Source organism: Lontra canadensis, unplaced genomic scaffold, assembly GCF_010015895.1.
Source record: "Lontra canadensis isolate GAN:19392208 unplaced genomic scaffold, GSC_riverotter_1.0 scaffold45, whole genome shotgun sequence".
NCBI classification, from domain to species: domain Eukaryota; kingdom Metazoa; phylum Chordata; class Mammalia; order Carnivora; family Mustelidae; genus Lontra; species Lontra canadensis.
Window position 1 is genome coordinate 322,698 of NW_022631039.1, and position 27,135 is coordinate 349,832.

The 27,135-nt window shown below is 44.2% G+C and overlaps 1 protein-coding gene across 1 annotated transcript; it reads right to left on the reverse strand.

The window, feature by feature from the left end:
- Nucleotides 1-755: 755 nt before the first annotated feature.
- PSPH (phosphoserine phosphatase) lies at nucleotides 756-15,559 on the reverse strand. Its single transcript, XM_032872349.1, has 6 exons — nucleotides 15,535-15,559; nucleotides 7,276-7,434; nucleotides 6,414-6,548; nucleotides 5,392-5,537; nucleotides 3,427-3,575; nucleotides 756-1,233 (listed from the first exon to the last, which is right to left on the reverse strand). The coding sequence occupies exons 2-6, from the start codon at nucleotides 7,413-7,415 to the stop codon at nucleotides 1,126-1,128; spliced, it is 678 nt and encodes a 225-aa protein (XP_032728240.1). The 5' UTR covers nucleotides 7,416-7,434; nucleotides 15,535-15,559; the 3' UTR covers nucleotides 756-1,125.
- Between the last annotated feature and the right edge of the window lie 11,576 nt (nucleotides 15,560-27,135).

Sequence of the window (27,135 nt, forward strand, 5' to 3'; positions counted from 1 at the left end):
TCACCGCGCTCTTCCCGTAACTTGGATTCAGAAGGAAATCCGAGTCATCTGATTTGGTTATTTGGCTACACAATCACCTGAGTATTTGACCAAATTTGATTATTTGGTTAAATAATTTTTCAAATAAATTCCTGTATTAAACCCTTCTGGCCTTTTCTACCTAATTATCCACTTAATGCCTCTCGCTCACCTGTGCCTTACGCTCCCCCGTTTCTCTACCAGGGACGGTATATAACCACTTACTTTCAAAGCACGTTCTGAAATTCCTCTTTCCTGCCACTGCAAGAATCAACACAAACCTGGCTTCCAGGTCTTTCCAAGTCCTCTTTTAAGAAAGAATGGCTCACATCGGCTATTAGGAGGTATTTAACTCATTTAAGGCGAAACCCGTTTGGGATGAGTAAAATGTGTTTTTAGTTCTTTTACTTCATGTGATTATCAAATGACTGCCTTTTAAGGTCACTGCTTTTGTTTAAGGCTCCATTTTTTAAAGCCTTTGTAACATTCCTGATAGGACTAATTCCAAGAGCTAATGAAGCGTCTCCAGCTCCCCCCTCCCCGCCCCGGCCCAGTGTGAGGGTTGGCGGGGGTTGCGTGGTTGCGTGGTTACCAGCACTGCGCCCTGTGATCAGGGTGGGGCCTCCCAACTTCTTGGTCCCTTGCCTGGAGGCTGTTTCTACTCAAACATTTAAAGTACCTGAAATATTTGATACTGAAATACACGACAGGCAGAAAGTGACAATGCCACCAATCTGTACTGATACATGACAAATTTTTATTTACCTACCAAAGGGAAAACCAACATTCACATAAGCTGCCTACCCCGTATTTCCAATAGGGAACGTGTTTCATTTACTATCCACCTTTAAAAGGTTTCAAATAAAATATAGGTAGGAAAATACATAAAGAATTCAGATTATAAAACTCTCCAGGTAATTAATGGTCATAATAATATTGGGACTGCAGTTAAAAAGGAGCAATTTTATGTAGTCTACTTGGAAGTACAGATAATCAGTACCAAATCTATACATTAGGTTGTAATAAGCAATTGTAAGCAAATGGTATCAAACTGTATAACTCTTAAAAATTTACCTAAAGTTATTATGAACCGTATAAAAATTGATATTATTCTTCCAGTTCTCCCAAAAGCTCTACAAAATCAGTGATGTACCATTCTGCGTTGTCTTTTACTTGTTGTCTGATCACATTTCCTCCAAATCCAATGAAAACATCCTAAGAGGAGAAAAAAGGAGGTAAGAGTTAAAAAAAAAAAATAAAAAATACACCCTGGGGCAGTAAGTGTTCTTTGAAAGAACAAACTGTTTGTGCAAAGAGAGGTAAAGCCAAGCCTCCAAGGGGTGCCTTCTTGCCTCCCCTGTCCCAAGAATGAATGAGTCCGAGCACCTCTGCTGCAAATCCACTCAGGCCCAGGCCACTGCAGCCTTCCAGGAGAATTTAAGCCCCCTTAACACCAGCACAATCTCTTACAAAGATAAAATCCCCTGAGTTCTAAACTGGACACAGGCACAGCCAGGCCAGACAATCTCAAAGAGGGAAGATAAGAGAGAAGCCTGGGGTGCAGGTGAAGTCCCACTGGCCCTAAAATCGGGACCAGAGCAGGCATCTCCTGACAGGGGCCCTCTGTGAGCCTGATGGACCTCCCTCCCAGGGAGGGTGTTATTCTGGGCTGAAGGAGATGACAACCCCAGGATCTGGGACAACACTCCACTTTCCATCATTAAATTTAATATTACATCTATGTTGTTTCCTTAGTATCTACCAGGTGATACCTTCTTATAGTCAATGATCTTTTAAAGCGGTACTTTCTCTTTTTCTGCCAGGGTACAGGCACATTGTACCTAATTTGGACACTGAAAATTCTTTTACTTGCCTTTTCTCTTCATTTTTGTTTTCAGACCACACAAGGGGAAAACAGAGCAAGATTCTGACCTTCCAGTTAAATTTAGTCTCATGAGCTTCCTGCCTCCTTGGCAGCCCTCTCTGCAGGCCAGCACACCTCAGCTGTCCCAACACACTGTCGCCTTCCTTCTCTGTCCCCAAGCCTTTCAGGGCTCCCCACGGCCTAGTGGGAACCCCCAAGTGCCTGACACATAAAGTCTTTAGCAGTTGCTGAAGAGAAAGCTCATTCCTGCCAAGTTTTGCCCCCTGACAGGCCCAGGTCCGCTCCTAGTGTGTCCCCACTCTGCTCTGCTGCCCCCCCACCCCCATCCTGCCAGGCCTTCACACGGGGCAGCTAACCTTCCTCTAGATCACACACTCCTCTGACCACCTCTGAGGGCTACACGTCTGCGTAGACACACTCGCGCTCGGTTCAGTCATGCCTGTCATCTTCTGATGACAGGTAAGGTCCTCTGCAATTCAGTTTGGTCATTTCTTGACGTCAGGATTATCAGCAACCTCACAGAACTCCATACGGTTTCCTTCAGGCACTCGTTGTTCAACTGGCCCAGCCTCTGTGACTAACTCAACACCAGTGTGGGGGGTCAATCATCTGAAGATGTCTTATCTTGAGATGATGCAAGTCAGTGAAAAGGCCGCAAAGGTTCTTTAACCACTTTGTGTTAATCATTTACAGAGACAACTATTTTTAGATCTCAGGAAACTAGGTACTAAAAAGTTCACCACTCTATTTTTGGTTCTGTTTTTCTTAATTTAGAACGAAATGATAAGGATAAAGTCCTACCTGAAAGGGACATATTTGATACTCTGGACACTTACTACACAGCATGCGTTTCCGGCCAGTCTCAGAAAACAGGATTCATTCATAGGAATGAAGGGCTTTAACAAAGGCACATTCTCAAACCTCCCTGAGCCTCAGTCCCCTGACTAGTAAAAACGAGAAGATAACGTATGAAGAAATACTTTATCAAATATAAAAACACAGGGGCGCCTAGGAGGCTCAGTCCATTAAGTGTCTGCCTTCAGCTCAGGCCATGATCCCAGGGTCCTTGGATCAAGTTCCACATTGGGCTCCCTGCCGAGCAGGGAGCCTGCTTCTCCCTCTGCCCCTCCCCCCTGCTCCTGCGCGCTCTCCGTGTCTCACTGCACACGCACGCTCTCTCAAAAATAAAATCATATATATGTATGTATATACATTAAAATTTTGGTTACAGCTACAAGAGCTGTCTTACTATTTCTGGTATTATTCAGGGAAGTGAAGCCGAAAATCGGGCACACACCTGGGCTGAGAGGTGGCAGGAACCAGGTCATAAAGTTCTAAACCATTCTCTTCCTTAGGTTTGCAAAATGTCAGCTGACATACTGAGACTGAAGTTGTTTTATTTGTTTTGTTTTTTCACAATGCTACCTAGTATTCTTGCTTAACTTTCACCAATCTCACAGAGTTCCAAATCAGCCGTCTAAAAGAAAAACACAACCAGAAAAACCAGCACGCTTAGTACGTACAGCAGGAGGGCAGGCTTCCATGTCTGTGACGCCATCTCCAATCATGACTATTTTCTGAAATTGAAATTTTTCCTTTAAAAGTTTAATAACTTTTCCTTTCCCACCAGATTCGGCAGTTGGCTGCATCTCATCAAAACCTGCATATTCACCTTAAAAAAGCAGTTAAAACAGTGTCAGTGACCCACAGACTTATACCGGTAGAGCCAGCTTTGTGCACAGATGATACCCTCACTTAAATGTCACCGAGAAAGCTAAAAATGGCCCTCAGTAAAGTGACACAGCCTGGATGTCCAGACCTCTCCCCACCCTCCCATGGACAACTTCTGCCTGTAAAGTGCAGGTCCCTCTTATTGAGGTGTTTAGGTCATCAACACCTTGGGGTCAATGGGTTTTACCCTCTAAGCTGTCAGAGCTGTAGTTCTCAAACCTCGCTGAAGGGGCAGAACACCACGAAACAGTAATATATCGAAGTTTTTAAAAAGTTAATATATAATTTCATCTAAGAGGAGATTCCAACTCAGATCTGGTCGATTTTCTTTCTTACAGTAATTCTCACACTCCCTGTCTACGTTTTCTTTTTTTTTTTTAAGATTTTATTTATTTGACAGAGAGATCACAAGTAGGCAGAGAGGCAAGCAGAGAGAGAGAGAGAGAGGGAGGGAGGGAGGGAGGAGGAAGCAGGCTCCCTGCCCAGCAAAGAGCCCCATGCGGGACTCAATTCCAGGACCCTGAGATCATGACCTGAGCCGAAGGCAGAGGCTTAACCCACTGAGCCACCCAGGTAGCCCCCTGTCTACGTTTTTTAACAATCTGTACCTGTAGACCCTTCAAAAATGTTCCACCAACACATTTACTTTTTTTAAATTAACATTATTTGGTTATAAGGCTGTCAGCCACCCGTGGCCATCATGAGAGACCTCCTAAAATGGCGGGGATGCAGCTGCGGCCCTGTGATGGCCCAGAGAAGAACCGGAAGGCCCTTCAGAGCCGGGACAGAGCAGCGACTCACGGCCAACAAACCCTCTTTCCTGAGCCTAAACTGGTTCAAATACAGAAGAGAGCTCAAAAAACGGAACTATAACACATAACAAAACAAGTCACCTGGGTACAGAGGAATCAAGTGCAGGCACTTATATACCAAGAGAGTAGATGGACACTAAAGCCGGGAGAGATGATGGCCTAAGTTTATTTCACAGAGCAAAGGATCCCAAGGAGCAAAAGACACCAGTAGAGAATCCTTCATCTCAAGGAAAAAAAAAAAAATAGAGGGTATGATGCAAAGTGAAATAAGTCAATCAGAGAAAGACAAATACCATATGATTTCACTCCTGTGTAGAATTAAAAAACAAATCAGAGGATCTTAAGGGAAGGGAGGGAAAAATAAAATAAGACAAAGTCAGAGAGGGAGACAAATATAAGAGACGCTTAACTCTAGGAAACAAACAGGGTTGCTGGAGGGGAGCTTGGCAGAGGAGATGTGGCAACTGGGTGATGGGCATTAAGGAGGGCACTGGGTGTAAAAAAAAGAACACTGGGTGTTCTTTTTCTTTTTAAGATTTTATTTATTTATTTGACAGAGAGAGATCACAAGTAGGCAGAGAGGCAGGCGGGGGGCAGAGGGGAAGCAGGCTCCCTGCTGAGCAGAGAGCCCAATGCGGGGCTCGATCCCAAGATTCTGAGACCATGACCTGAGCCAAAGGCAGAGGCTTAACCCACTGAGCCACCCGGCACCCCTACACTGGGTGTTCTATGCAACTGATGAATCACTGAACTCTACCTCTGAAACTAATAATATACTAAATGTTAATTAATTGAATTTAAATTAAATTAAATCAATTAAAAAGGAGAGAATCCTTCATCTCAGTGTTTAACTCTGAGGCTGCCTTATTTAGGTTGCATTCCAACAGACATTACATAAGATACCGAACACTAAAACTGACAAGAAAGGGAACATTCAATTCTTACCATTAAAGTAGAACTTCAGCCTATTGGCAAAAACATTGGTCGACGGGATATTGAGCTTTGAAGCAACATGCTCCACGATGCTCCGAAAGCCACCAGATATTAGGAAAACCTGAACATTTCGCTCTTGGAGGCGACTTACTAGCTCCCTGCAAAAAGAAATATAAAACACCAAAATCATTACTAAACACGAAACATGAGAAGGAAACTAAAATACATTTTCTTGTTCACAAAGCATTTGCCCAAATACAATGGACAAGGTATACTGCTTGGTTAATTATAATGTTTTATGTATTTTTTAAAAGATTTTATTTATTTATTTGAGAGAGAGTGAGAGCTACAGAAAGACAGAGAGCACATACAGAGGGAGAGGGAAAGGAAGAGACTCCCCACTGAGCAGGGAGCCCGATGCGGGGCTCAATCCCAGGTCCCTGGGATCATGACCTGAGCTGAAGGCAGATGCTTAATGACTGAGCCATCCAGGTCCCCACCTATTAATTTCTAAGTGCATTTAGGAAAACATACATGGGGGGCCTGGGTGACTCAGCAGTTTAAGCGTCTGTCTTCAGCTCAGGTCATGATCCCAGGGTCCTGGGATGGAGGCCCAGATCAGGCTTCCTGCTCTGCGGGAAGCTTGCTTCTCCCTCTCCCCCTCCCCCTGTTTGTGTTCCTTCTCTCTTTGTGACTCTGTCAAATAAATAAAATCTTTAAAAAAAAATAAAGTTTAGGGGAAAAAAAAAAAGAAATTAATAGGTGGGGCTGGGCTGCTTAAGAAACCATCCCACAACTCGATCTGCCCATGAACCTAGAAACAGAAAATGAGGAGGAAACTTCGGCTCTCTCTGGGGAGAAAGGGAGGGCAGATGACTTGAGCAGGGCCAACCACTCAGACAGCACCGCACGTAAGAGCTGAAAGAGGCAGGCAAAAGGCAGCACTAGAGCCATAGTGAGATGCTCTCAAGAGGATATGCCCCAAAATGCAGGTGCTGATGGAGAGACAGTACCCAGACCAGGGTTCTTCTTACCTTATGCCCGGGGTCAGGTGTGGGGGGTGCTCAGCTATGAGCCTTTGCACCTGTTCCCTAGAGGGCTGGATCAGAGCTAAACGCTCTGTGAGGGCAGCCTTGAAAGGCACTGCCCCACCCATGGCTCGCCGTGTCCTGGGAGGAAGACCCAACAATCAGACTAGGCAAGTCAGAGGTCCCCAAAGTCCACACCTTATCTCCCTAGCTCCTCCAGTGTCCACCCATGAGGAAGGTGCTGCCTAGAGCCCCACCATACAACATGCTACAGTGCCATGGCAGCGAGGCCATGGGAATAAACTTACTGCAGTCTGCTTGAGAATCACATCAAGCAGATGTGATTTTGTGGTCACATCTCACATCAAATGCAGCTGAACATGAAATGTCCGTGACCTGGTGACTGCAGGCAGCAATGGGGAGGGCAGGAGGGAGGGAAGGGTCTCACCTGAACATAGACTAAGAGACTCTGAACCCAAACTAGCTTTCTAGCAAGCCACTAAGGCCACACAGTCAGCCATGACACAAAGCACTGGACGACTGGGGATCCCCGTGGATCCCCGCCCCCACCCCCCATCATCTTCTCTGGTTAGTTATGGTCGTCGTTTCCCTCACTGGGCAAGAGCCTGTCACTCATAATTATTTTGAGGCAACTATTTTCTTCTGCCATAAGAGTCTGTATAAATGGGTGACTGGATGATGCTCACTAGCGAATTCAGCTCTGAGTGACGGAAGAAGCTAACTGCCCAGGGTTTGCTGTCAGGGACTAAAACTCGGGGAATTACGGCCGTGGTCCTGCATGTCACCCAAAGTCACTCTCTCTTGCAATTCTTAATCACTTCATAAAGTGAATAAATACTATTCCTACATTTCTGACACGGCAGCCTCAACACCACAGCATTTGGCTAGCTCATCAATTCCTTCTTCTCTGATGACCGTGCTGTCAACATCAAAGCACACTGCGTCTGCGGAACAGAAGAGTTTCCTCAGCTCTGAATGGGAGACCATCCTCGGAAGAACCTTCCTCCTACAACAGAAGAAGACAGACATATTTAAACACGCATCACCATAAAAAGATCCAATTATGCCTACTAATGCCAATATACTTTGACCTGTATCAAAGTCAGCATATTCCACATAAACATGGACTCATGGGCTCATTTGTTGTTGTTGTTGTTGTTGTTGTTGTTGTTGTTGTTGTTTTTAACACAAAGTAAGCACCATCTAAATGTCAGGCTCTTGGAATACAAAGATGAGCAGGACCAAACTCTTCTCCGAGGAACTCAGTCTGGTGAAGGTACCGACTTACAAATATATATCACATTCAACCAATATTTGACTATTTTTGACCTGACAATGACTGCAGAAAGGCAAGTGCTGAAGTGGAAATGTGCATAAGATACTAAAAATACTACAGGCACACACAGAAGATGATTGAGCTTGCCTATGAGACAGGGCTTCCAGGGGGACAGAAACTCAACCCAAATCTTGAAGGGTAAGTGGCCTGACTGGGTTCTCCAAGGGCAGGGCATCAGTTTGGTGGGTGCTGGGAGTAGGGGGCAGGGAGATGGAGGCCAGAAGAGAGGATAATGACAGCAGAGAGAAGAGCAGGGCCCAAGGCAAGGAACAAGAATGATGGATGACATTCTGGAAACTGCCCACTGGAGTCCAGCTGCCAGGCAGCGCACCAAGGGGGGGCTCTGGGCCAGGCTAACGGGTTTGGATTTTAACATCTAGGTAGTGGAAAATCCTGAAAGGCTTTTTGCCATGGAAAAGAGGTCAGAGCTGAACAGCACATTTGTCAGTCAGCCATACAGAGGGTATGGCCTGACTGAAGTCACCAGAGAGTAGACAGAGAGAGAAAGAGGGGGGCTGAGGACAGAGCTCACAGGAGCAGAAAAGATCCGATTGGGAGCCTGGGAAGGAAAAGGAAAAAGAAGTCAAGACTCACAGGAAGAGACTGAGAGACCACAGAGCTGCAGAAGCGATAGAGGACAGTTTTGAAAGGGATGTCGTGGGTTTTTATTTTTTAAGAAAATCACTGGACTAGAATCTTGGGGGTAAATGGGATCCTAAAGGTTCCCCAGACCCGTCTCTCATCAGATATGTCCCGTATGAGGCCACACAGATGATGCAAATAACCTGTATTTAGAACAGATACTGCTGAAGACAAACCCCAAGGAGCTGCAGTGCACCTGGCAGAAAGGTCCAGGGCAAAGCTGACCTGGGGGAAGAAACGTTTTACATTTTTAACGCTTTTACACCAGGGGGAGGCAAACTATAGCTGGTAGGACAAATCAGCCTGTTTCTGTATAGTCTGTAAAGTAAGACCAACTTGGTTTTGGTTTTGGTTTTTTTATTGCTTTTCAAGTAGTCTCCACACCAGCACGGAGCCCAACACAGGGCTTGAATTCACAACCCCGAGATCAAGACCTGAGCTGCGATGAAGAGCAGGACACTTAACCCACTGAGCCCCAGCCCCAGGCACATCTATGTCTTAAATAATTGAAAAAAAAAACCCAAGAGAATAAAACTTTGCGACACACAGAAATTGCATGGGTTTCAAAATTCAGTGTCCATAATTGAAGTTTCAGAAGAACACAGCCATGTTCACCTGTTTAAGTGTCCACAGCTGCTTTTGCACAACACAGCAGGTGGGCCGCTGCAGCAGAGACTGTAAGGCCTGCAAAGCCTGAAATATTTACTATCTGGCCTTTGACAGAAAAACTGCAGACCCCTGTTTGGAACCCTTATAAAAGAGGGCTCTTAATGGGAAATCGGAGTTTCACTGGAGACCCACTGACAAGGGAGAAAGAGAAGACAGTCCGTGAATCCAGTAAGATAACAGAGTATTAAACTCTAAACTAACATCAGCCTCAATGTGAATGAAGTTTCCGTTAAACAGACTGAGCTCCTTTGCAGGTTGCTTCTCTTCCATTCTCTTAATGCTGCAATGACCACAGTCCACCCCTGGTCTTCTCCAACCATACGCACTCCCCGATGGAATTCATCCGGGCTCATGGCTTGAAATGTCGTCTCTGGGATAGGAACTCCCAGATGTGTACCTGGAGCCCAGTCCTCTCTCCCAAACTCTCAACTCCAACCACCTACCTGACCTGACTCACATGTCCGGGAAACACCCCAAACACAAGCCTAAAACTGAACTCCTGATCTTCTCAAACTGCCATTCTTGCATTTACCTAAAGGTAAATGGCAACCTTTAGGATCCTGTTTACCCCCAAGATTCTAGTCCAATGATTTTCTTAAAAAAATAAAAACCCATTCTCTCCCTTGATGGCCCATGTCCAAAATTCATATCCAATCATTCAGGAAACTATGTTGGTTCTATCTTTAAAGTCTAACCAAAATCAAGGGGCTCCTCGGTCGCTCAGTGGGTTAAGCCTCTGCCTTCTGCTCAGGTCATGGTCTCAGGGTCCTAGGATGGAGCCCCTCTCGCATCCGGCTCTCTGCTCAGCAGGGAACTTGCTTCCCCCTCTCTGCCTGCCTCTCTGCCTCCTTGTAATCTCTCTCTCTGTCAAATAAATAAATAAATCTTTAAAGTCTAACCAAAATCTGACCACTTCTCACCCTATGCACTGCTATCGTTCTAGTCTGAGTCAAGGTTTCTTGCCAAGACTGTACCAAGACCACGTAAGAGGTCGCCCACCCTGGTTTTTGTTCTCAAGGTAACATCCAAAGTAATCATTGTAAGCAAAAGCCTAATCCTGTCACACTTCTAGCTCAAAATCCTTCAACAGCTCATTTTATTAAGAGTAGAAGCCAAAGTTCTTACAATTACGAATAGGGTCTGCCCCCTACACTGATACCACCACCACCACCACCATCACCACCACCACCACCATGCCCTCCCCATCACATCTCTGACCTCAATTCCTACTCATCTCCCACTTGCTCAACCACACCAGTCGTCCTGCCGCTGCTCTGGAAATGCACTAAGCAGGCTCCCCACTCAGGGCCTTTGCTCCAGCTCTGTCTCTGGTGGGAATGCTCTTTACTTGGATACCCACATCACCAATCCCTTACCAAGAGTTTGCCCAAACAACACTGTGTGTCAATCATATGTCAATTAAGAAAATGAAATTTTAAAAAACAAGTTTTCCCAAGAATCACCTTTTTCCATGAGCCAACCTTGACCACCCTGTTTATGACTGCAGCCTCTCCCTCCTTATCCTTAACCCAACCTTACTAATATCCCTCACTATGCTTTTTCTTTTTTCTGTAACATCTATCATTTTCTAACATATGATAAAATAGACTCATTATGTTTATTATGTATTGTCTATCTTTCCTCATTAGGATGCAAATTTCACAAGCATAGGATCTTTATCAGCTTTGTTCACTATCCATAGGACTGAGAACAGTACCCAGCATATAGTACAGCTTAATAATATTGTTGAATTAAGTGAATGAATAAAGCTCAAATGCCATATTCACTATAAAGTCTTTCCTGATTCCCTGGGGCTGAAAAAAATTTCTCCCTAGAACTTCCACAGTACTTTGGGTAGACCTGTTTTCAATATATAAAATTCACAATAGTCTTACTTATCTTAAACCTATTTATATGTATGTCACCTCTATTCCTGGACTGTAAGCTCTTTATACTAAGATCCAAAATTTTTCAAAACACTTATTTTGAGCCTCTTCTGAGGAGATGCTCAAATAATTTCTGAAGGTTGAATGAATAAATGAAATGATATAGTTGTGAATTACATACCCACAACTTTTTTTAACTTTTTATTATAGAGAATTTCAAATACATACAAAAGAGAATGAATACATGAATTCCACATACACATCAACCTGCTTCAACAATCATAGCAAATCATGCTTCATCAATGGCCCAAGAAAGCATTCTGTACCTCGTCCAACAAGGGGGGATTCCCGCACATCTGAGCAATTCTTAGACACTAGTATGGGCCCCCCCTATAATTCAACTCAGTTCTGACACTATCCACCCAGATAGCGTGAGATTCCACAGGTTAGGGGTTCAGTTCCACAAGACTGAGCCCTCCCTCCCTGCACACACACAGACACACACACACACACACTGAAGACCCCAGTCCAGGTTGTCACCCGTGCTTCAGACCAACTGACTCCAACAACCTCCCCCTTGGATTTAATTAATTTGCTAGAGTGGCTCATAGAACTCAGAGAAATGTTTTATTTACTAGATCACTGGTGTATTATAAAAGGGTAGAACTCAGATGGAAGAGATGTATAGGACAGGACAAGTTATGTGGGAAGAAGCACAGAGCTTCCATACTCTCTCTGAGTATGTCATTCTCCCTGTATCGTCATGTGCTCACGAACCCAACCCCAAAGCTCTCCAAACACGATCCTTTAGGGTTTTATTCATTACAAAGCATGACGGATTAAATCACTGTCTACTGGTAACTGAGCTAGATCACTAGCCCCTCTCTGCTCTCCAGAGGTGAGGGTGGTAGGACTAAGTCACCAAGGTTGGTTCTGTTGGAACAAGAAGAAACACCTTTATCACTCTCATCATAGGAAATTCCAAGAGTTTGAAGAGCTTTGTGCCAGAGATGATCAAATATATTTCTTATTATACATAAATCACAATTTCACATCTAAACACTTCCACATTTTCTCATGATTTCAAAGCAAATCATATCATTTCATCCAAGATATTTCAGTATATATTTCTAAAAGGTAAAGGCTTTTCTTTTTAACATGCCCATTATGTTTAAATTATAAATATACTACTGTACCTGCCTGGATTCAGGTTTGGCTTCTGAGGATTCTAGAATCAAATCAAGTTAAGAACTTAATCATAGGAGCACCTGGTTGGCTCAGTGGGTTAAAGTCTCTGCCTTCGGCTCAGGTCATGATCCCAAGGTCCTGGGATCAAGCCCTGCATAGGGCTCTCTGCTCAGCAGGGAGCCTGCTTCCCTTCCTCTCTCTCTGCCTGCCTCTTTGCCTGCTTATGATCTCTGTCTGTCAAATAAATAAATAAAATCTTGGAAAAAAAAAAAGAACTTAATCATATCAGACCTAATGATGCCCTTGCTAATCCATTCCTCATCATTAGCATATCAATTAACATAATATCTTTGTTATTCAATTAATTTATGCCCTCCATCATTTGGATCCTATTTCACCAACCTATCACCTGTTGCTCTTCTCCCCCAAGACAACACACACACACACACACACACACACACACACACACATACACACAACTTATGTTCAAGATATACAGAAGATGTCTTGTTCCTTAAATATGTCATGGTTTTTTAAACCTCTATGCCATTGCAAATGCTATTCCCTCTGCCTGAAATCACCTAATCCCACATACTGTGGGCAAATTCCTATTTATTCTTCAAGATTATAATTAAATAACCTGCCTTATACTACATTATCTCCTTCCTACTCCTTCAGAGAATTAATTAATCACTCCCATTCCTCTCCTTGAGTGAAATATCTTTCATCTTTGTTTCCAGGACCCAGTAGGTATAAAGTAAATGTTTCATAAATTAAATAGAGTTGAATCTAAGAAGTTATTGAGAACTTAGAACTGAGATTATTGTTCTCAACAAAACTATTCCAACTTAGGGGTGCCTGGGTGGCTCAGTGGGTTGGGCCTCTGCCTTCGGCTCAGGTCATGATCTCGGGGTCCTGAGATCGAGCCCCGCATGGGGTGGTTCTCTGCTCGGCAGGGAGCCGGCTTCCCCTTCTCTCTGTGCCTGCTGCTCTGCCTACTTGTGATCTCCCTCTCTCTGTCAAATAAACAAATAAAATCTTAAAAAAAAAAAACTTTTCCAACTTAGAGTGCTATTAGCCTAAAATTAAAATCCTTAACCAGCAATGATGACTATCACGAATGAAACAGAATTGACATCATAAATTTTTAAGTTGGAAGAAACCTCACAGCCATCATTTAGGTCTGGCCCCATGCCTTTCTGTAGGAATGATATTAATGTGTCCATTTCACAGATTAATGACCAGAGGTATAAGGAAGTTAAATGACCCAGGTCACACAGCTCCTAAGCGATGGCTAAAAAACTAAAATTTGGATCTCAAATGCATACAGACAGCATAAAAGGTGGTGCATAAATCAAGATGTGGATAAATTGAGAGGCAGATAAATTAAGCAGAACTAAACAAGGTTAAACATTGGATAGGAACCTATCTGGACTGAGGAAATGTCAAAGATTGCCATGAAGAATTCAGACCAGGGTGCCTGGGTGGCTCAGTCGGTTAAGCGTTTGCCTTTGGCTCAGGTCATGATGCCAGGGTCCTGGGATTGAGCCCCACTTTGGGCTCCCCTCTGCTCTCCCTCTCTTTCTATTCCTCTTCCCACTTATTCTTTCTCTCAAATAACTAAAATCTTAAAAAAAAAAAATCAGACCAAAGTTCTGCTAGCTGGACAATGCGATGGGTAATGATTCATTAACAGTGAAAGAAGAAAGTCTGCACATTCTTTGGGAGACCAGTGGATAGAAACAAGTTTCATAAATTGTCAAACACCCACCAAGCCAGGGAATACCAAGGAGCCTCATATCCCACTCTCTGTGGCTCAGTAACCACCCACATGGCACTGGCCCAGAGGGAATCAACGCATTTCACATCACATGGCAAGACAGCTACCCCGGCACAGAAGAGCACAGACTGTCTGTCAGCGGAAAAGCCGTGCTTAGTGCAATGCAACCCCCCTGAGCATGGAAAACGAGTCATATGTAAATGGAGGGAAAGCCAGGAGCAGACAAATTACCTAAGAAGAGCTAAAATGAAATAAATGGGACAGGCTAAAGACTGTGCATGAGGCAGCACAACATAACTAAGAATGGGCAAGACTCCTGAGAAGGACTGACAGGCTCCTGAAGCCTCAAAACTCCTAACCCCAAAGCCAGTCCACACTGCCCCCCTATGCCTAGCCTTAGACCTGGGAAGTACAGAACGGGCATCATCTCCAAGAGGCGACCAGTCTCACTGAGATGACCAGACCAATCATTATTGTTCATGTCTGAAAAGCCAGTGGCTTGAGCTTCTCCCCAACCACAGACAAAACAAATAGCTTCAACCACACCATCAGCCTCAAATATGGAAGGAAACACACATTTCCTTAAGTAAAGTGAGGGCTGACTTCCACATCCCCAGATGAACACGAGTCCTGACTTATGACTCAGAATTGCCAACACCTCCTGGGGTGCACTACGGTGGTACCAAAGGCAGAGAAAATATGATGTTTGAGACAAAAGTGGCACTGAATTTACTGGGAAAGCGGAATCCTTCTCCATACCCTCCCTAGGAGACAGAGCTGGATTACAGAACCTTAACTTTGCCCACAAAATGCTCATGTCAGGGGATATGCCCTCCACCCCAGGGGTTACACAGATTTCAGCTCCCTGCTCACACTCAGAACAAACGGCCTGAGCCTCACCTAGCCCTTCCCAGCCCACACCATAAAATGCCCTGCCTCCTTATTCACTGCCTGTTGCCTTTTTTCTCAGCTCTCTACCAGGAGCCACTCATTAATTCAGTCAAAATTCTCATGTCTACAAGGGAGGGAAAAAATCTGGTAAGTTCAGGTGCTTCCAAGTAAATTGTGAACCTTAGAATTTCACACACACAAAACTCCTTGCTAGAGAATGGACTCTGGACCCCTCGCATGTGGCCCTGGCAGGGGGACAGGACAGGAGGCGGAAGAAGTCCTGGTGGAAGGGTATGTGCTTTGACATGGCAGCTCCCAGGCCCAGTCCAGACTGCTGAGCCCCTCCCTTCCGCGGGTCAGAACAGGTCTCCCACCCGCCCGGCGCCCAGCTGGTCCGTCTGGGGCAAAGAGAGGGCCAAATGGTGAAGAAGCCTCTGCTGACGACCCCTTCTTACCCTCAGGTCCAAAAGTACAAAAGCAAGTTTTTCTTCAGGGCCAGGCTTAGGGGGTCTGATTTTAGATAAGAGGGAAAAACCTCTTCACCCAGAATCTCTTTGAACTCCTTCATCTCTGTATTTCATGAGAGGCGTCCAAAATCGCTTCAGCAGCTTACTCTTTGTCAGGACCGACCTCTTACCTTCACCTGTGTAAGAACAAGTGCAAGCTGGTACAGAGATTGTGGAGATCAAGCACATCCAAGAGAATAAACCTTACCAGGCTTAGATGGATGTCACCTTGCGGAGGAGCAGTGAGTCTGCTTCAGGTCCTCCGGGCACTGCAACAACGCACAAATGCAGCCTGAGAAGCTTCTGGGTCAGAGGAGAGTCAAAGAGCCTCTGGTAAGTAGGCCTAGGGTTCCCAGTCAATGCATTTATAGTGTATTTTATGACTCAAAAAAAGTATAGCTGTTCTGGAGAACCTGAGATTTTATGGATCCCACATACATGACAGCAGACAGTTTTTTTCAGGTGAGGAGGAAACTGGTAATGATAAATGACAACAACAAAAGACAAACCAGACTCACGTTTCTCCAGTGCTGGATTCCTGGGAAATAACGCTCTTCTCTCCCTGCTTCTTTCCTGAATAAAAATGCAGCATAAAGCTCTGACTACAAATCTCTTTACAAGAGATCTTGAGAGTTCTGCAAGATGAGAGCCTAGAAGGAGAGGAGGAAACGAACATCAAGGTCCAGACACAAGAGAAGAGAGGGAAACTGTCTAGCTTCCCTCTCCCCACTGGTAGGACTGGTACGAAGAAGGGTCAGATGCAAAGTTCCCTAAGACTGCTTCCCTTGCGAAACGCTTGACTTCTGCCTCCTTTCCACACTGCAGAGGAGTAAACACATTATTTTCTCTGGCTTTGATTCTGCAAAAGCTTCAGGTCTGACAGGAAATCACCTAACCCAATTAGCAGAATGCCAACGAGAGGGAAGGGGGAGAGGATCTACTGAGAGAACAAAACGCAGACAGAGTGCTGACTCAGGTATATCCCAGACTCTGCAAAACAGATCCTTCTGTCTTCAAAAGGAGTAGACACAGTGGCCAACACACCAAGAACAGTCAACGAAAAGTTCCATTGCCCAATATCGAGGGAACACAGCCAACAATATTGAATTAATATCCTCATAATTAAAACTGTAAGTAGAAGTATATAAAAGTACCAAAACTCAGAAGAAAAAAAGATAAAAGAAATAGTTAAGAAGATGAGGCAAGAAAACGCAAAGAGACTGAAGAGGGAACCATAATGGCAATAAATAATTCAGAGGGTTCAAAATACAGACCTTGCGTAACCTTTCGCTCATCCAATTTTTGAGTTGGTCTCAAAAGCAAAGAAAAGGAATGTGGCTTCCATCTTGGCCCAGCCTCCCTCCCTGCTATAAAAAAAGGCAGTTGCCATGTTGGTAGCTGCCCTATGGTGAGGCCCATGTGGCAGAACTGGAAACAGCTAGAAAGGAACTGGGACCCTTGATCTAACAACCCTCAAGGAACTGAATCCTGCCCCCCATGTGAATGAGCGAGGCAGCAGATCTCCAATAAAACATTCAAATAAACTGGCCTTGGCCAACATGACCTCTTGAAAGACCCTAAACCAGAACCATCCAACTAAGCTGCTCCCAAATTTTTAACCCACAGAAGCTGTGAAAAAATGAATGTTTGTTTTAAAGCTGCTAAGTTTGAGGTTAAAGTGTTATACAGCAATAGGTAGCTAGAATAACAGCTTTGGGGTAGGTAAAACTTTCTTAAAGCATGAACAATAAAAGGAAAGCATGAGAGAATGGACTTCCTCAAGATTAAAAACTTGCACTTGCTCTTCAAAAGATATCATGATAGGGCACGTGGGTGGTGCAGTCAGTTAAGCATCTGACTCTTGATCTCAGCTCAGAACCATGACTCAGGGTGGTGAGATCAAGCCCCACATCAGGCTCCACACTGGGCACAGAGCCTCCTTAAGACTCTCTCTCTCTCACCCTCTGCCTCTGCCCCTCCCTAAAACACACACACACACACACACACACACACACGCACGCGCACACACACCAACAACAAAAGATACCATAATAGGAAAAAAAAAGAAAAGAAAAAGACAAGACAAGCTACAGAACAGGAGAAAATACTTATCATACATGTATTTGACAAAGAACTTGTATCCAGAATAAAGAACTCTTACAAGTCAGTAATAACACAACTTATTAAAATATGAGCAAAAGACTGGGATAGACCCTCCAGAAAAGAAGATATGAAAATAAACTGAAAAGAAGAATGACTAAGATGAAAAAGACCAACCACACCAAGTATAGGTGAGGACAGGGAACAGCAGAACTGCTCGGGACAGGAAATGGTACCACCATTCTGGAAAACATTTTAGTGGTTTCTGATAAAGTTAAACAGAGGTTTATCCAAGAGAAACCCTCTTTGTGACAGCCCCAAACCAGAACGTCCATCAGCAGATAAGTGGTCAACAAACGGTGGGATATCCCCACACAGGAACAGTACTCAGCGATCCAAAGGAAGGAATTAGTACCACGCGCCAAAATAAATACAGAAAACGTGATATTGAAAGAAGCCCAACACAAAAGACTGCATACAGCATGATTCCATTTATAGGACACATTAGAAAACACAAACGCTATAATGACAAAAATCAGGTCATTAGGACTCGGGGGTGGGGCGACCCGACTGCAAAGAGGCCTTGGGAACCCTTCAGGGGAGAAGGAAGTATTATATCTGTTGGCGATTATAAGTGTGTAGATAATCTCGAAATTCACCCAAATGTACACTTAAAATGGGTGCGTACTGTTGCGCCAAATTATACCTCAAGAAAACATCAGCTTTAGAGAGGTTATTGGCATGCATCCAGTTACCTGAAAACCTCAACCGTCCCGACGGCTCGAGGTCACCCACGTGACAGTGAGGGCACCGCGACCACACCGAGCACCCACCCGCAGCTGTCGTAATACCATTCAGAAATCCTGGATTTTGTCCCTTCCTCCCCGGACCCTCACGCCCGCACGGGTCAGTCCAGCACTGGACGAGCAACTCCGCGCGCGGCGCCCGTGAAGAAGACACAGTAAAGCTTCTCTGACCAAGCGGACTCAGCCCCTGACTCGCGGCGGTCGCTGGCAGCAGCGGGTCCGGCAGGTGCTCCCCGGACACCCCAGCTCGGCGGGGAAAGACGGCCCGGCCGGACGCGCCCGGACCCCCGACCTTGCCCCGGCGACGTCCCGGTGCAGGATTGCATCATTCATTCACGCGGCTCGGGAACCGGCGGCGGGGTTAGACCGGGGGCTACTCAAGAGTACACCGGGAAGCGAAAGCCTGGAAACCCCACGAGCGTTTCCCCTGCCGCGACCGAGAACGCCGCCGGCCACGGACAAGGCCCGGCTCGGAGACCTGAAGTCGGCACCGGAGCGCCCGGCACGCGCCCAGACTCACCCGGGACTGCTGCCCTTCCTAGTTCCCGGGCTGCCCTTCCGACTGCAGGCAGCCGCGGGCGCGCCCCGACCCTCAGCCGCGGAGCTCCGAGGGGGGCGGCCTACGCAGACCCGCCGAGGCTTCCCCGAGCAGCCCCGTGAGGTCTGCTGGCAGCGCGGCGGCCTCCGAGCGGGTTTGCCAGCCGCCGACAGCACAGCCGCGCAGTGCGCGGCGGGGCTGGGCAGAAGAGCTTGGCCCCGCCCCTGGGCGGGACTTCTCTGAGCCCGCCCCTCGGCCGCGGACCCGCAGCCTCGCCACCTCCCGGCCCCGCCCCTGGGCGGGGATTCTCTGAGCCCGCCCCCCCTCCCCTTCACGCGGGAGGGGCCGATGCGCTCCCGGCCCGCCGCACTAGGAACGAGAGTAAGAGAAAGCCAGGGACTTCTGGGTTCCTTAGGGACCTTTTCTGCAATTAACGGAAGCTCCTAGGGATCTTTTTTGAATTCACGTTTGACCTTCTGTTCTAGGAATGTAGGTCTCCAGGGGAATTTCAGTAACTACTTCTATTCATATTATATATCAACCATCTGTTAAAAATATATACAGTATCAAAAGCAAAACTACTTATATTCGCAACTAAAATGCAGAAAGCTATGAGTGACAAAATGAGTCTGATTCTTTTTCTTTTCTTTTTTCTTGTCATCTTATTTTCTTCTAGGTGTCACTTGCCGAGCTACTTTTAAGTTGACTATAATAAATAAGGGGTGAGCACCTCCACACATTTACCTTCTGGTCAGCAGGACAGTTAGGTGCCGCCCTAAACCTCAGGCGCTAACAGTTCAGGTTCCCTACAAGTGGTCACTCAGGGAGAGGGGACGCAATTGCTGGAGCAGGACACTCGGTCACCACATCCCTGCCCTTTGCTACAGAACCTCTCAAAAGACAGTTCTATCCGGAAACAAGAGTGCTGCTGCTCTGTAGCCAGGCGTGCCCTTGAAGTTCAGCAAGAAAATGGTTGCAGGTTTGGGGCACATCTGGTTTAATTTCTCCCAGATGTGTCAAAGAAGGTTCTGATCTGAAGAATGGAGAGGTGGAATTTTGATGTTCTGAAATATGAGGTAAAAAATGATACCACTAATGGGGGAGGGTAAAATAAGGGGGCCTAAAATAACAATCTAATTAAGAACCTGTTTATATTTTGTAGTAATTTAGACATCAGTATAATAAAAGATGTTAAACACCAAATATTTGTATATAAGCATAGACGGTAATTGAGTATTTCTAGGGGGAAAGAAACGCAAGTACAATAATGTGGAAAAGTATAATTAGTTCCTGCTATTATTCATATTTCATAGATGCTTAATATGAAACAGATTTCAAATAAAATATTTGCATTGAATAAAATCTGTCAGCTACTCATGGTCTCTGTACCTACCTCATAGTCACATCTGTACTAACACTTGGGTCATGAGGTAGCAGTGCTCTACAACACAAACCACACTGAAAAAAAAATGTCCAGAGGAAGCTAATGGGTGGTCACAAATACATGAAAGAATCACAAAGTAATCTTGCCTAACAAGTCATAACTATACAAGGAGATTATAATATGCTTCATTGTTGTTCTTCAGGAACAATGTTAAATAGCACATGTAAGCCAAATGCAATGCAGTATTATTTGCACAACTTTAATCATAATTGGTTAGTAAAAAGTAATACAGGTAATACTAGTAGTATTCCTGAAAGGTTTCCTATATGTCACATTTTTACAAGCTAACATATTCACTGATGATTAACTGTGTTAGGGTCATGTACTTTTTTTTTAAGATTTCATTTATTTATTTGAGAGAGAGAAAAAGAGAGCATGAGATGGGGGAGGGTCAGAGGGAGAGGCAGACTCCCCATCAAGCAGGGAGCCCAATGCGGGACTTGATGCCAGGACTCCAGGATCGTGACCTGAGCGGAAGGCAGTGGCCTAACCAACTGAGCCACCCAGGCACCCTAGAATCATGTACTTTTAAAAAATAATTTAGTGCTAATAAAATAGCCTTCTAAAATAGTCTTCTAAAATAAGTTGGGGGGCACCTGGGTGGCTCAGTGGGTTAAAGCCTCTGCTTTCGGCTCAGGTCATGATCCCAGAGTCCTGGGATCCAGCCCCGCATCGGGCTCTCTGCTCAGCGGGGAGCCTGCTTCTTCCTCTCTCTCTGCCTGCCTCTCTGCCTACTTGTGATCTCTGTCTGTCAAATAAATAAATAAAATCTTTACAAAAAATAAAAATAAAATAAAATAAAATAAAATAAAGTAAGTTGGAACAATCACTCCAGAAAACAACATGATATCGTTCAGTAACACTGAACATGGACATTTTCTATGACCCAGCAATTCCACCTCTGGAATGCTCTCAGATGAAATTCTTGCACATGAGTAGCAGGAGTCACATATAAGAATGCTCACGATACTGTACACATATAGTCATTGACCAGACACTTAAAAAAGAGAGTATCATTTAATATCATAAAGAACTTACAACATAAAATCCAGGGTGGTAGTTATTTCTGGAAACAGGAAAGAAAATGAGACTGGGAAGAAATTATAGATTTCTTTAATGGCAGTGAGTATATATACTTTTATATCTGTGTGCATATATATAAAATATTTTATGATACATGTGATATTTGTATATCAATACATTAAGTATCAATACATTGAAATATCATGTTTTAAAAGACTGTAGTTAAAGGAAAATACAACTTAATGTAAACACTGACTTTCAAAATAAATCACACAGTGCACATATGTCCATGATATGTCCTGTGAATGAGGCAGACTGCAGAATAATATATATTGGTCGATTCCCATTTCTGAAAGAAGAAAACTCTGTGCATGTAAACAGTAATTCTGGTGAGCAATTAATCCCGGGGAGTAAAAGGAATGAAGAATTTACCTTTCTAATTTATTTGGTTTCATATTGGTTGAGATTAGTTTAAAAAATTTATTAGTTTTGTAATGGTTTATGAATCGATTAAAACTAAATGCTTTAGGAGCAGGGAGCATGAACTCCATGAAAGTGGCCAAAAGGTACAAATTTCCAGCTATAAAATAAATATATTATGGGTATGTAATTAAAAAGAGAAAAACTTGGGTTTTTTTCCTCCCCGTGTAGGAAGCAAAACCCAATTCTTTCCTCCTATGTTGTCTTTTACTACTTACACAAAACACTTTACTTCTGGTCATGAAATGTGGAAGTTTCACCAGCTGTGTATCCTATTATCCTATAATTTAACTCAATTCTGACACTATCTTCTCAAACATAATATCCCACAAGTTAAGGGCCCAGTCCCACAAGACTGCCCCATCCGCACACACATTTCAGATACCAGTTATCATCTGTGTTTCTGACTGACTAGCTCTAGATTAGAGGTTCCAGTGACCCCTTCCTTAGGTCTGATTGATTTGCTGGATCATGTACTTTTTCAGAACTCAGAAACACATTTACCAGCTTACTACAGCATAGAGACGGACAACCAAACGTAGAGGTACACATAGGGTGAAGTCTGGAAGAGTCTCAAGTGCAGGAGCTTCAGTCCCCCATGAAGCTGGGGTGTAGCACCTCAGGGTGTCATACAACCTGGCAGCTCTTTGAACCCCATACACTTTTGGGTCTTATGGAGTCTTCAGAGGCATGATAGATCAGTAACTCCATTTTCAGCCCTTCTCTCTTCTCAAGAGAATGGGGGCAGGACTGAAATTTCCAAGCTTCTAATTATGGACTGGTCTTTCTGGTGACTAGGTTTCATCCAGAACCCCACCCAGAGGTGCTCCATTAGAACACAAGATGCTCAGGGTATCTGGGTTGCTCAGTGGGCTGTCCAATTGAAGCAGGAGCCATAGAGGAAATACACACATTGCCACCTGAAACATGGGGGAGAAACACCCTGGTTTCTCATTTCCTCTCGTCAGTGTTTCTCTTGGCCAAATCTAGCTAGAAGCCAGCTGACACAGGAACCTAAGGGGAAATGTATTTTCCGTAGGTGTCAGATAGAACAGAGCAGAGGAAGAGCAAGGAACAGATATGACAAAGGCAGGCCAAGGAACAGCGCAGATTACAAAGACCTACAAATAAATAATAAAAAACTAATTCCAGGGGCGCCTGGGTGGCTCAGTGGGTTAAGCCTCTGCCTTCGGCTTGGGTCGTGATCTCAGGGTCCTGGGATCGAGCCCCACAAAGGGCTCTCTGCTCAGCGGGGAGCCTGCTTCCCCCTTTCTCTCTGCCTCTCTGCCTGCTTGTGATCTCTGTCAAATAAGTAAATAAAATCTTAAAAAAAAAAAACACAACTAATTCCAGTAGAAAAATGGGCAAAGAACATGAATATGCAATTCACTAAAGGCCAATAAACAAACAAAAAAAAACTAATTAAACTAGTAAAGAAATTCAAAGAAAAATAATGAGTTACAAATTTTTTCACACATACACAAAGATGAAAAAGGTTGATAAGGATGCAGGAAAATGGGCCCTTATCAGCAGTGTGAATATAAATGCATGCAATTTTTTAACTTCTAGTTACCAATCCCAAAGAGCTCAATCAATGTAGAAATATTTCTCTTTCAGGGTGTTCATTAGGTAAGTTAAACAATTTACATAATGTATATACCATGTGGTATATATATGTATGGTATATAAATATTATACAATAGAATACAGCATAGCCATTTAAAAGGATGGTAAATCTATATTTATTGACAAAGAGCTTTTGGACAAATTACTGAGTAAAAATGCAGAATATAAAACAATATATACAGTATGAACTTATTCATATAAATCTATATGTAACTAGAAGATATTTGAAATGTTTACCAAAATGCTGAATGGCTGCCTCTCGATGATTTTCACTCTTCCTTGTACTCTTTTGTGTTACTTGAATCTCCTACATGGTTACGCATTAAGTATTACATTTGTCATTAGGGAAAACATAAAGCTATCCTTATAGTGGAGAAAAATAGGAACACTTACATTATAAAGCGATAGGATTACAATATAAAAAGTGCAGCCATTTATGACTGAATCTTCCCTCTCCTCCTAGAAATTCTACAAAGCAATGGAGAGTTGGTTGAGGGGGACCTGAATATCCCGTATTCCACAATACTAGAAGAAAAGCCACTAGAGACTCCAAGGCCTGAATAAGGGCCACCTACAGCAGCGGAGATTGGGCAGCAACGCATGGGGAGTGGCACTTGGGAGGTCATAAGGGAAGGAGCAGCAGCAGATCCCAGAAAACACCAGAAAGCAGATTCCCTGAGGATGAGAAGTTCACATGAAAATGAAAATACCTGTTGTTCAAAACAACCAGAGCGCACACAGCGATGAGAAGTGAGGTTGCACTGAGGCTACAAGGAACCCAGTAGACAGAGAAGGTACAGAGTATCCAAAAGAATGTCTTGGAAACCAAACATGATAAATCTCAGAAAGTAGATAAACAGCTCACCTCAAATGCAGGCACTATGTTTCCTGGGTTCAATGACCAGTGACAAAGCCAGAGAGCACAGGTATGACAGCAGGTACGGGCCAGTTTAGAACAAGGAAGCAAAGGAAGAGAGGCTACACAAAAACTAAGAAAAGCCACACTGAATGAGGCGGTGTGACCATGGCAGCTAAAAACTTTGGCACCGTTCAGCCTGGAAAACTACCTTGGGCCCTCTTGCCCTTCCTTCGCAGGAGAGCCCTGAAAATCATGGGTCCTAGAAAACACAATTCATTTAAAAATGGATTAAAAATGGGTCCCTGGGTAGCTCAGTTGGTTAAGCGACTGCCTTTGGCTCGGGTCATGATCCTGGAGTCCTGGGATTGAGTCCCATATCAGGCTCCCTGCTCAGGGGGCTAGTCAGCTTCTCCCTCTGACCCTCCCCCCTCCCATGTTCGCTCTCTCAAATAAATAAAATCTTTTAAAGAAATGGATTAAAAATAAAGAAGAACAAAGTGACAAATACCTTTGTTATGAGTTAAAACTGTGTACCTCCAAAATTCATATGCTTAAGTTCTAACCTCTTATACCTCACAATGTGAAAACAGTTGGAGATAAGGCTGTCAAAGAGATGATTAGGTCAACATGAGGTCCTTAGACTACACCCTAATCCAGTCCAACTGGGATCTCAAAACAAAGAGGAAAGCTGGATGCATGGAGAGACACCAGAAATGTGAGTGCACACAGAACAAAGATTCTATGAGGATACGGTGAGAAAGCAGCCTTCTGCAAACCCAAAGAGAAGGCTTGGAATAAACCAAACATGCTGACACCTTGATCTTGGTCTTCTAGCTTGCAGAAGAGTGAGAAAACAAATTTGTATTTTTTAAGTCACCCAGTCTGTGGTTTTTTGTTATACAAACTAATACAACTTTTCATACAAAATTACTATTTAAGAGTGGTAGAAAAGGACAGCAAATCTTACCTATAGCTAAAAGTACACACCAGAAAACTGTAAGTCACAGAAAAGATGAAAACTAAGACTGATTATATATTCTGTTTTGATATTAAAAACACAGGGAATTGACTCCATCCAAACAAAAATACAAAGGCAGGAGTTCAGGGAAGAGATGACATGAGAAGAGGAAGACAAAAGACAAAACAAAATCTAAGGGAAAAGTCAAAGGGGGAAAATAAAAAAATAAAGATGAAACTAAAAAAGGACACAAATAAATTAGATACTATGAAAAACTCACTTACCAATACAAAGGTTAAAACTGAGCAAAGCAAACAGTATATAATGATAGAGAATTAAGCAACCTATATAAAATAATGAAAGAGAATAAAAGAGAAAATGATAGAAAACGGGCAAGGGAGATGCAACAAAAGCATAGCTGAACTTCCCAAAGAAAATAACCAAACATGAGAACAAAATAAGTATTTAAAGATACATAAATAACAGCTACTGGATTTAAAAATAAGGAAAGACACCGTTGAAGAAACCATCAACAGCTTCCTGCTGACCTTGGTGGGAGGCAGTGGCTGAATTTGCATCAGCTCTTGGTCCTCAAGATCCTCCTTTAGCTCCTCCCCCTCCTGAACCTAGTGTCATAGCTCCAAGCCAAGGCCTCCCTGATCTTTCCAGCATCTGAAGGACACTCATCCCATCAAGATGAACCACAGTGTGGTCCTCACTTCTAAAAGCCATTTGAAAGCAAGAGCAGTTGCCCTGGCCAGAGATAATGGTCTCTGAATCAAGCCCAGAGGAATGACATCGGGGAGTTGTGAGAGACGCAGTCTGGAGTTCCATAGAGTTCTTGTGGATCTAAAGATCTCTCCAGGAGAGGAGTTAAGATGGCAGAGGAATAGGGGGACCCTAAGTTTGTCTTATCCCTTGAATACAGCTAGATAGTTATCAAGTCATTCGGAACACCCAAAAATCAGTAGGAAGTCTGAGAAAACAAATTCTGCAAGTCTCCTGGGAGAAAAGCCACCACTAATCCGAAGGTAGGAAGTACAGAGACTTGAACCCGGTGTGCTGTAGCTAAGGATATGGTGGCAGGAGAACAGACTGCCTAAGGAGACTACCCCAAAGTATTAAAAACACCAGAGCCAACATTAGAACCTTTAGAAGTCGGCTACACTGGGGGACGTGCCTGGCTTCAAGGTGCTCAGGTGGCGAAGCTGGGTGGCATCCAGGCTGTGACAGTGCGGTCTGAGGATCGCCAGGTTCGCAAGAAATGGTGGTGCCTGCGTGCCGAATGGTTCCCAGGCACAGGAGCATGAAAGCCCGCTGAGAACAGTGAGTCCAGGTGCCAATTCTCTGCTCTGGGTTGTCCTAAACCGCGAACTGCTGAGCCGTCCTGCGACCACTTGCATGGGTCTCGTTCAGCAAAAGGCAGAAAGGTGGCGAGACCCTCCCTGCGTGAACAGCCCGGGTTTACACTGCAGGAGTCCCTAAAAGTTAGGGTTTGGGGACTCAGCGCACGCTCGAGATAAATATGCTCAGACACAGGCAGGGTGAACACTGAGTTCTGACAGAAACCCGGTAGACAAGAGTGATTGATTGCTCTCCTGTAAGGGCTCACTGGAGAGTCCAGGATGCCCATTTTTCAGCTCCGGAGCTGGAGACTGGGCAACAAAACGTTCACCCCACCCATCAGTACTGAAAGCCCTCAGGGAGCCAAACAGCACAACCTAGTGGACTCCAGAGCTGCTCCTGTGCACTGGAGGCCCGTTTCCACTAGGGCAAGTTCACCTGACACCATGTAACAGGTCCCTCCCCCTAAAGACCAGCACAACAACTCATTCACACCAAGTTCACTGATCATAGAGGGCTGCAAAGCTTTAGCTCTAGGGGAAATTTTTACATGTATATGTTCTTTCTTTATTTTGGGATCTAGTTTATTTTTTTTAAAGAATTTATTTATTTATTTGACATAGAGAGAGAG

Coding starts and splice junctions, on each gene's coding strand:
- PSPH (XM_032872349.1), bottom strand. CDS start 7,415: ATGGTCTCCCATTCAGAGCTGAGGAAACTCTTCTGTTCCGCAGACGCA. Junction 6,549..7,275: donor GAGGCTGCCGTGTCAGAAAT/GTAGGAATAGTA, acceptor TCTTCCTCCCAG/GACACGGCGAGCCATGGGTG. Junction 3,576..5,391: donor GCTGAAGTTCTACTTTAATG/GTAAGAATTGAA, acceptor TGCTTTTTTAAG/GTGAATATGCAGGTTTTGAT.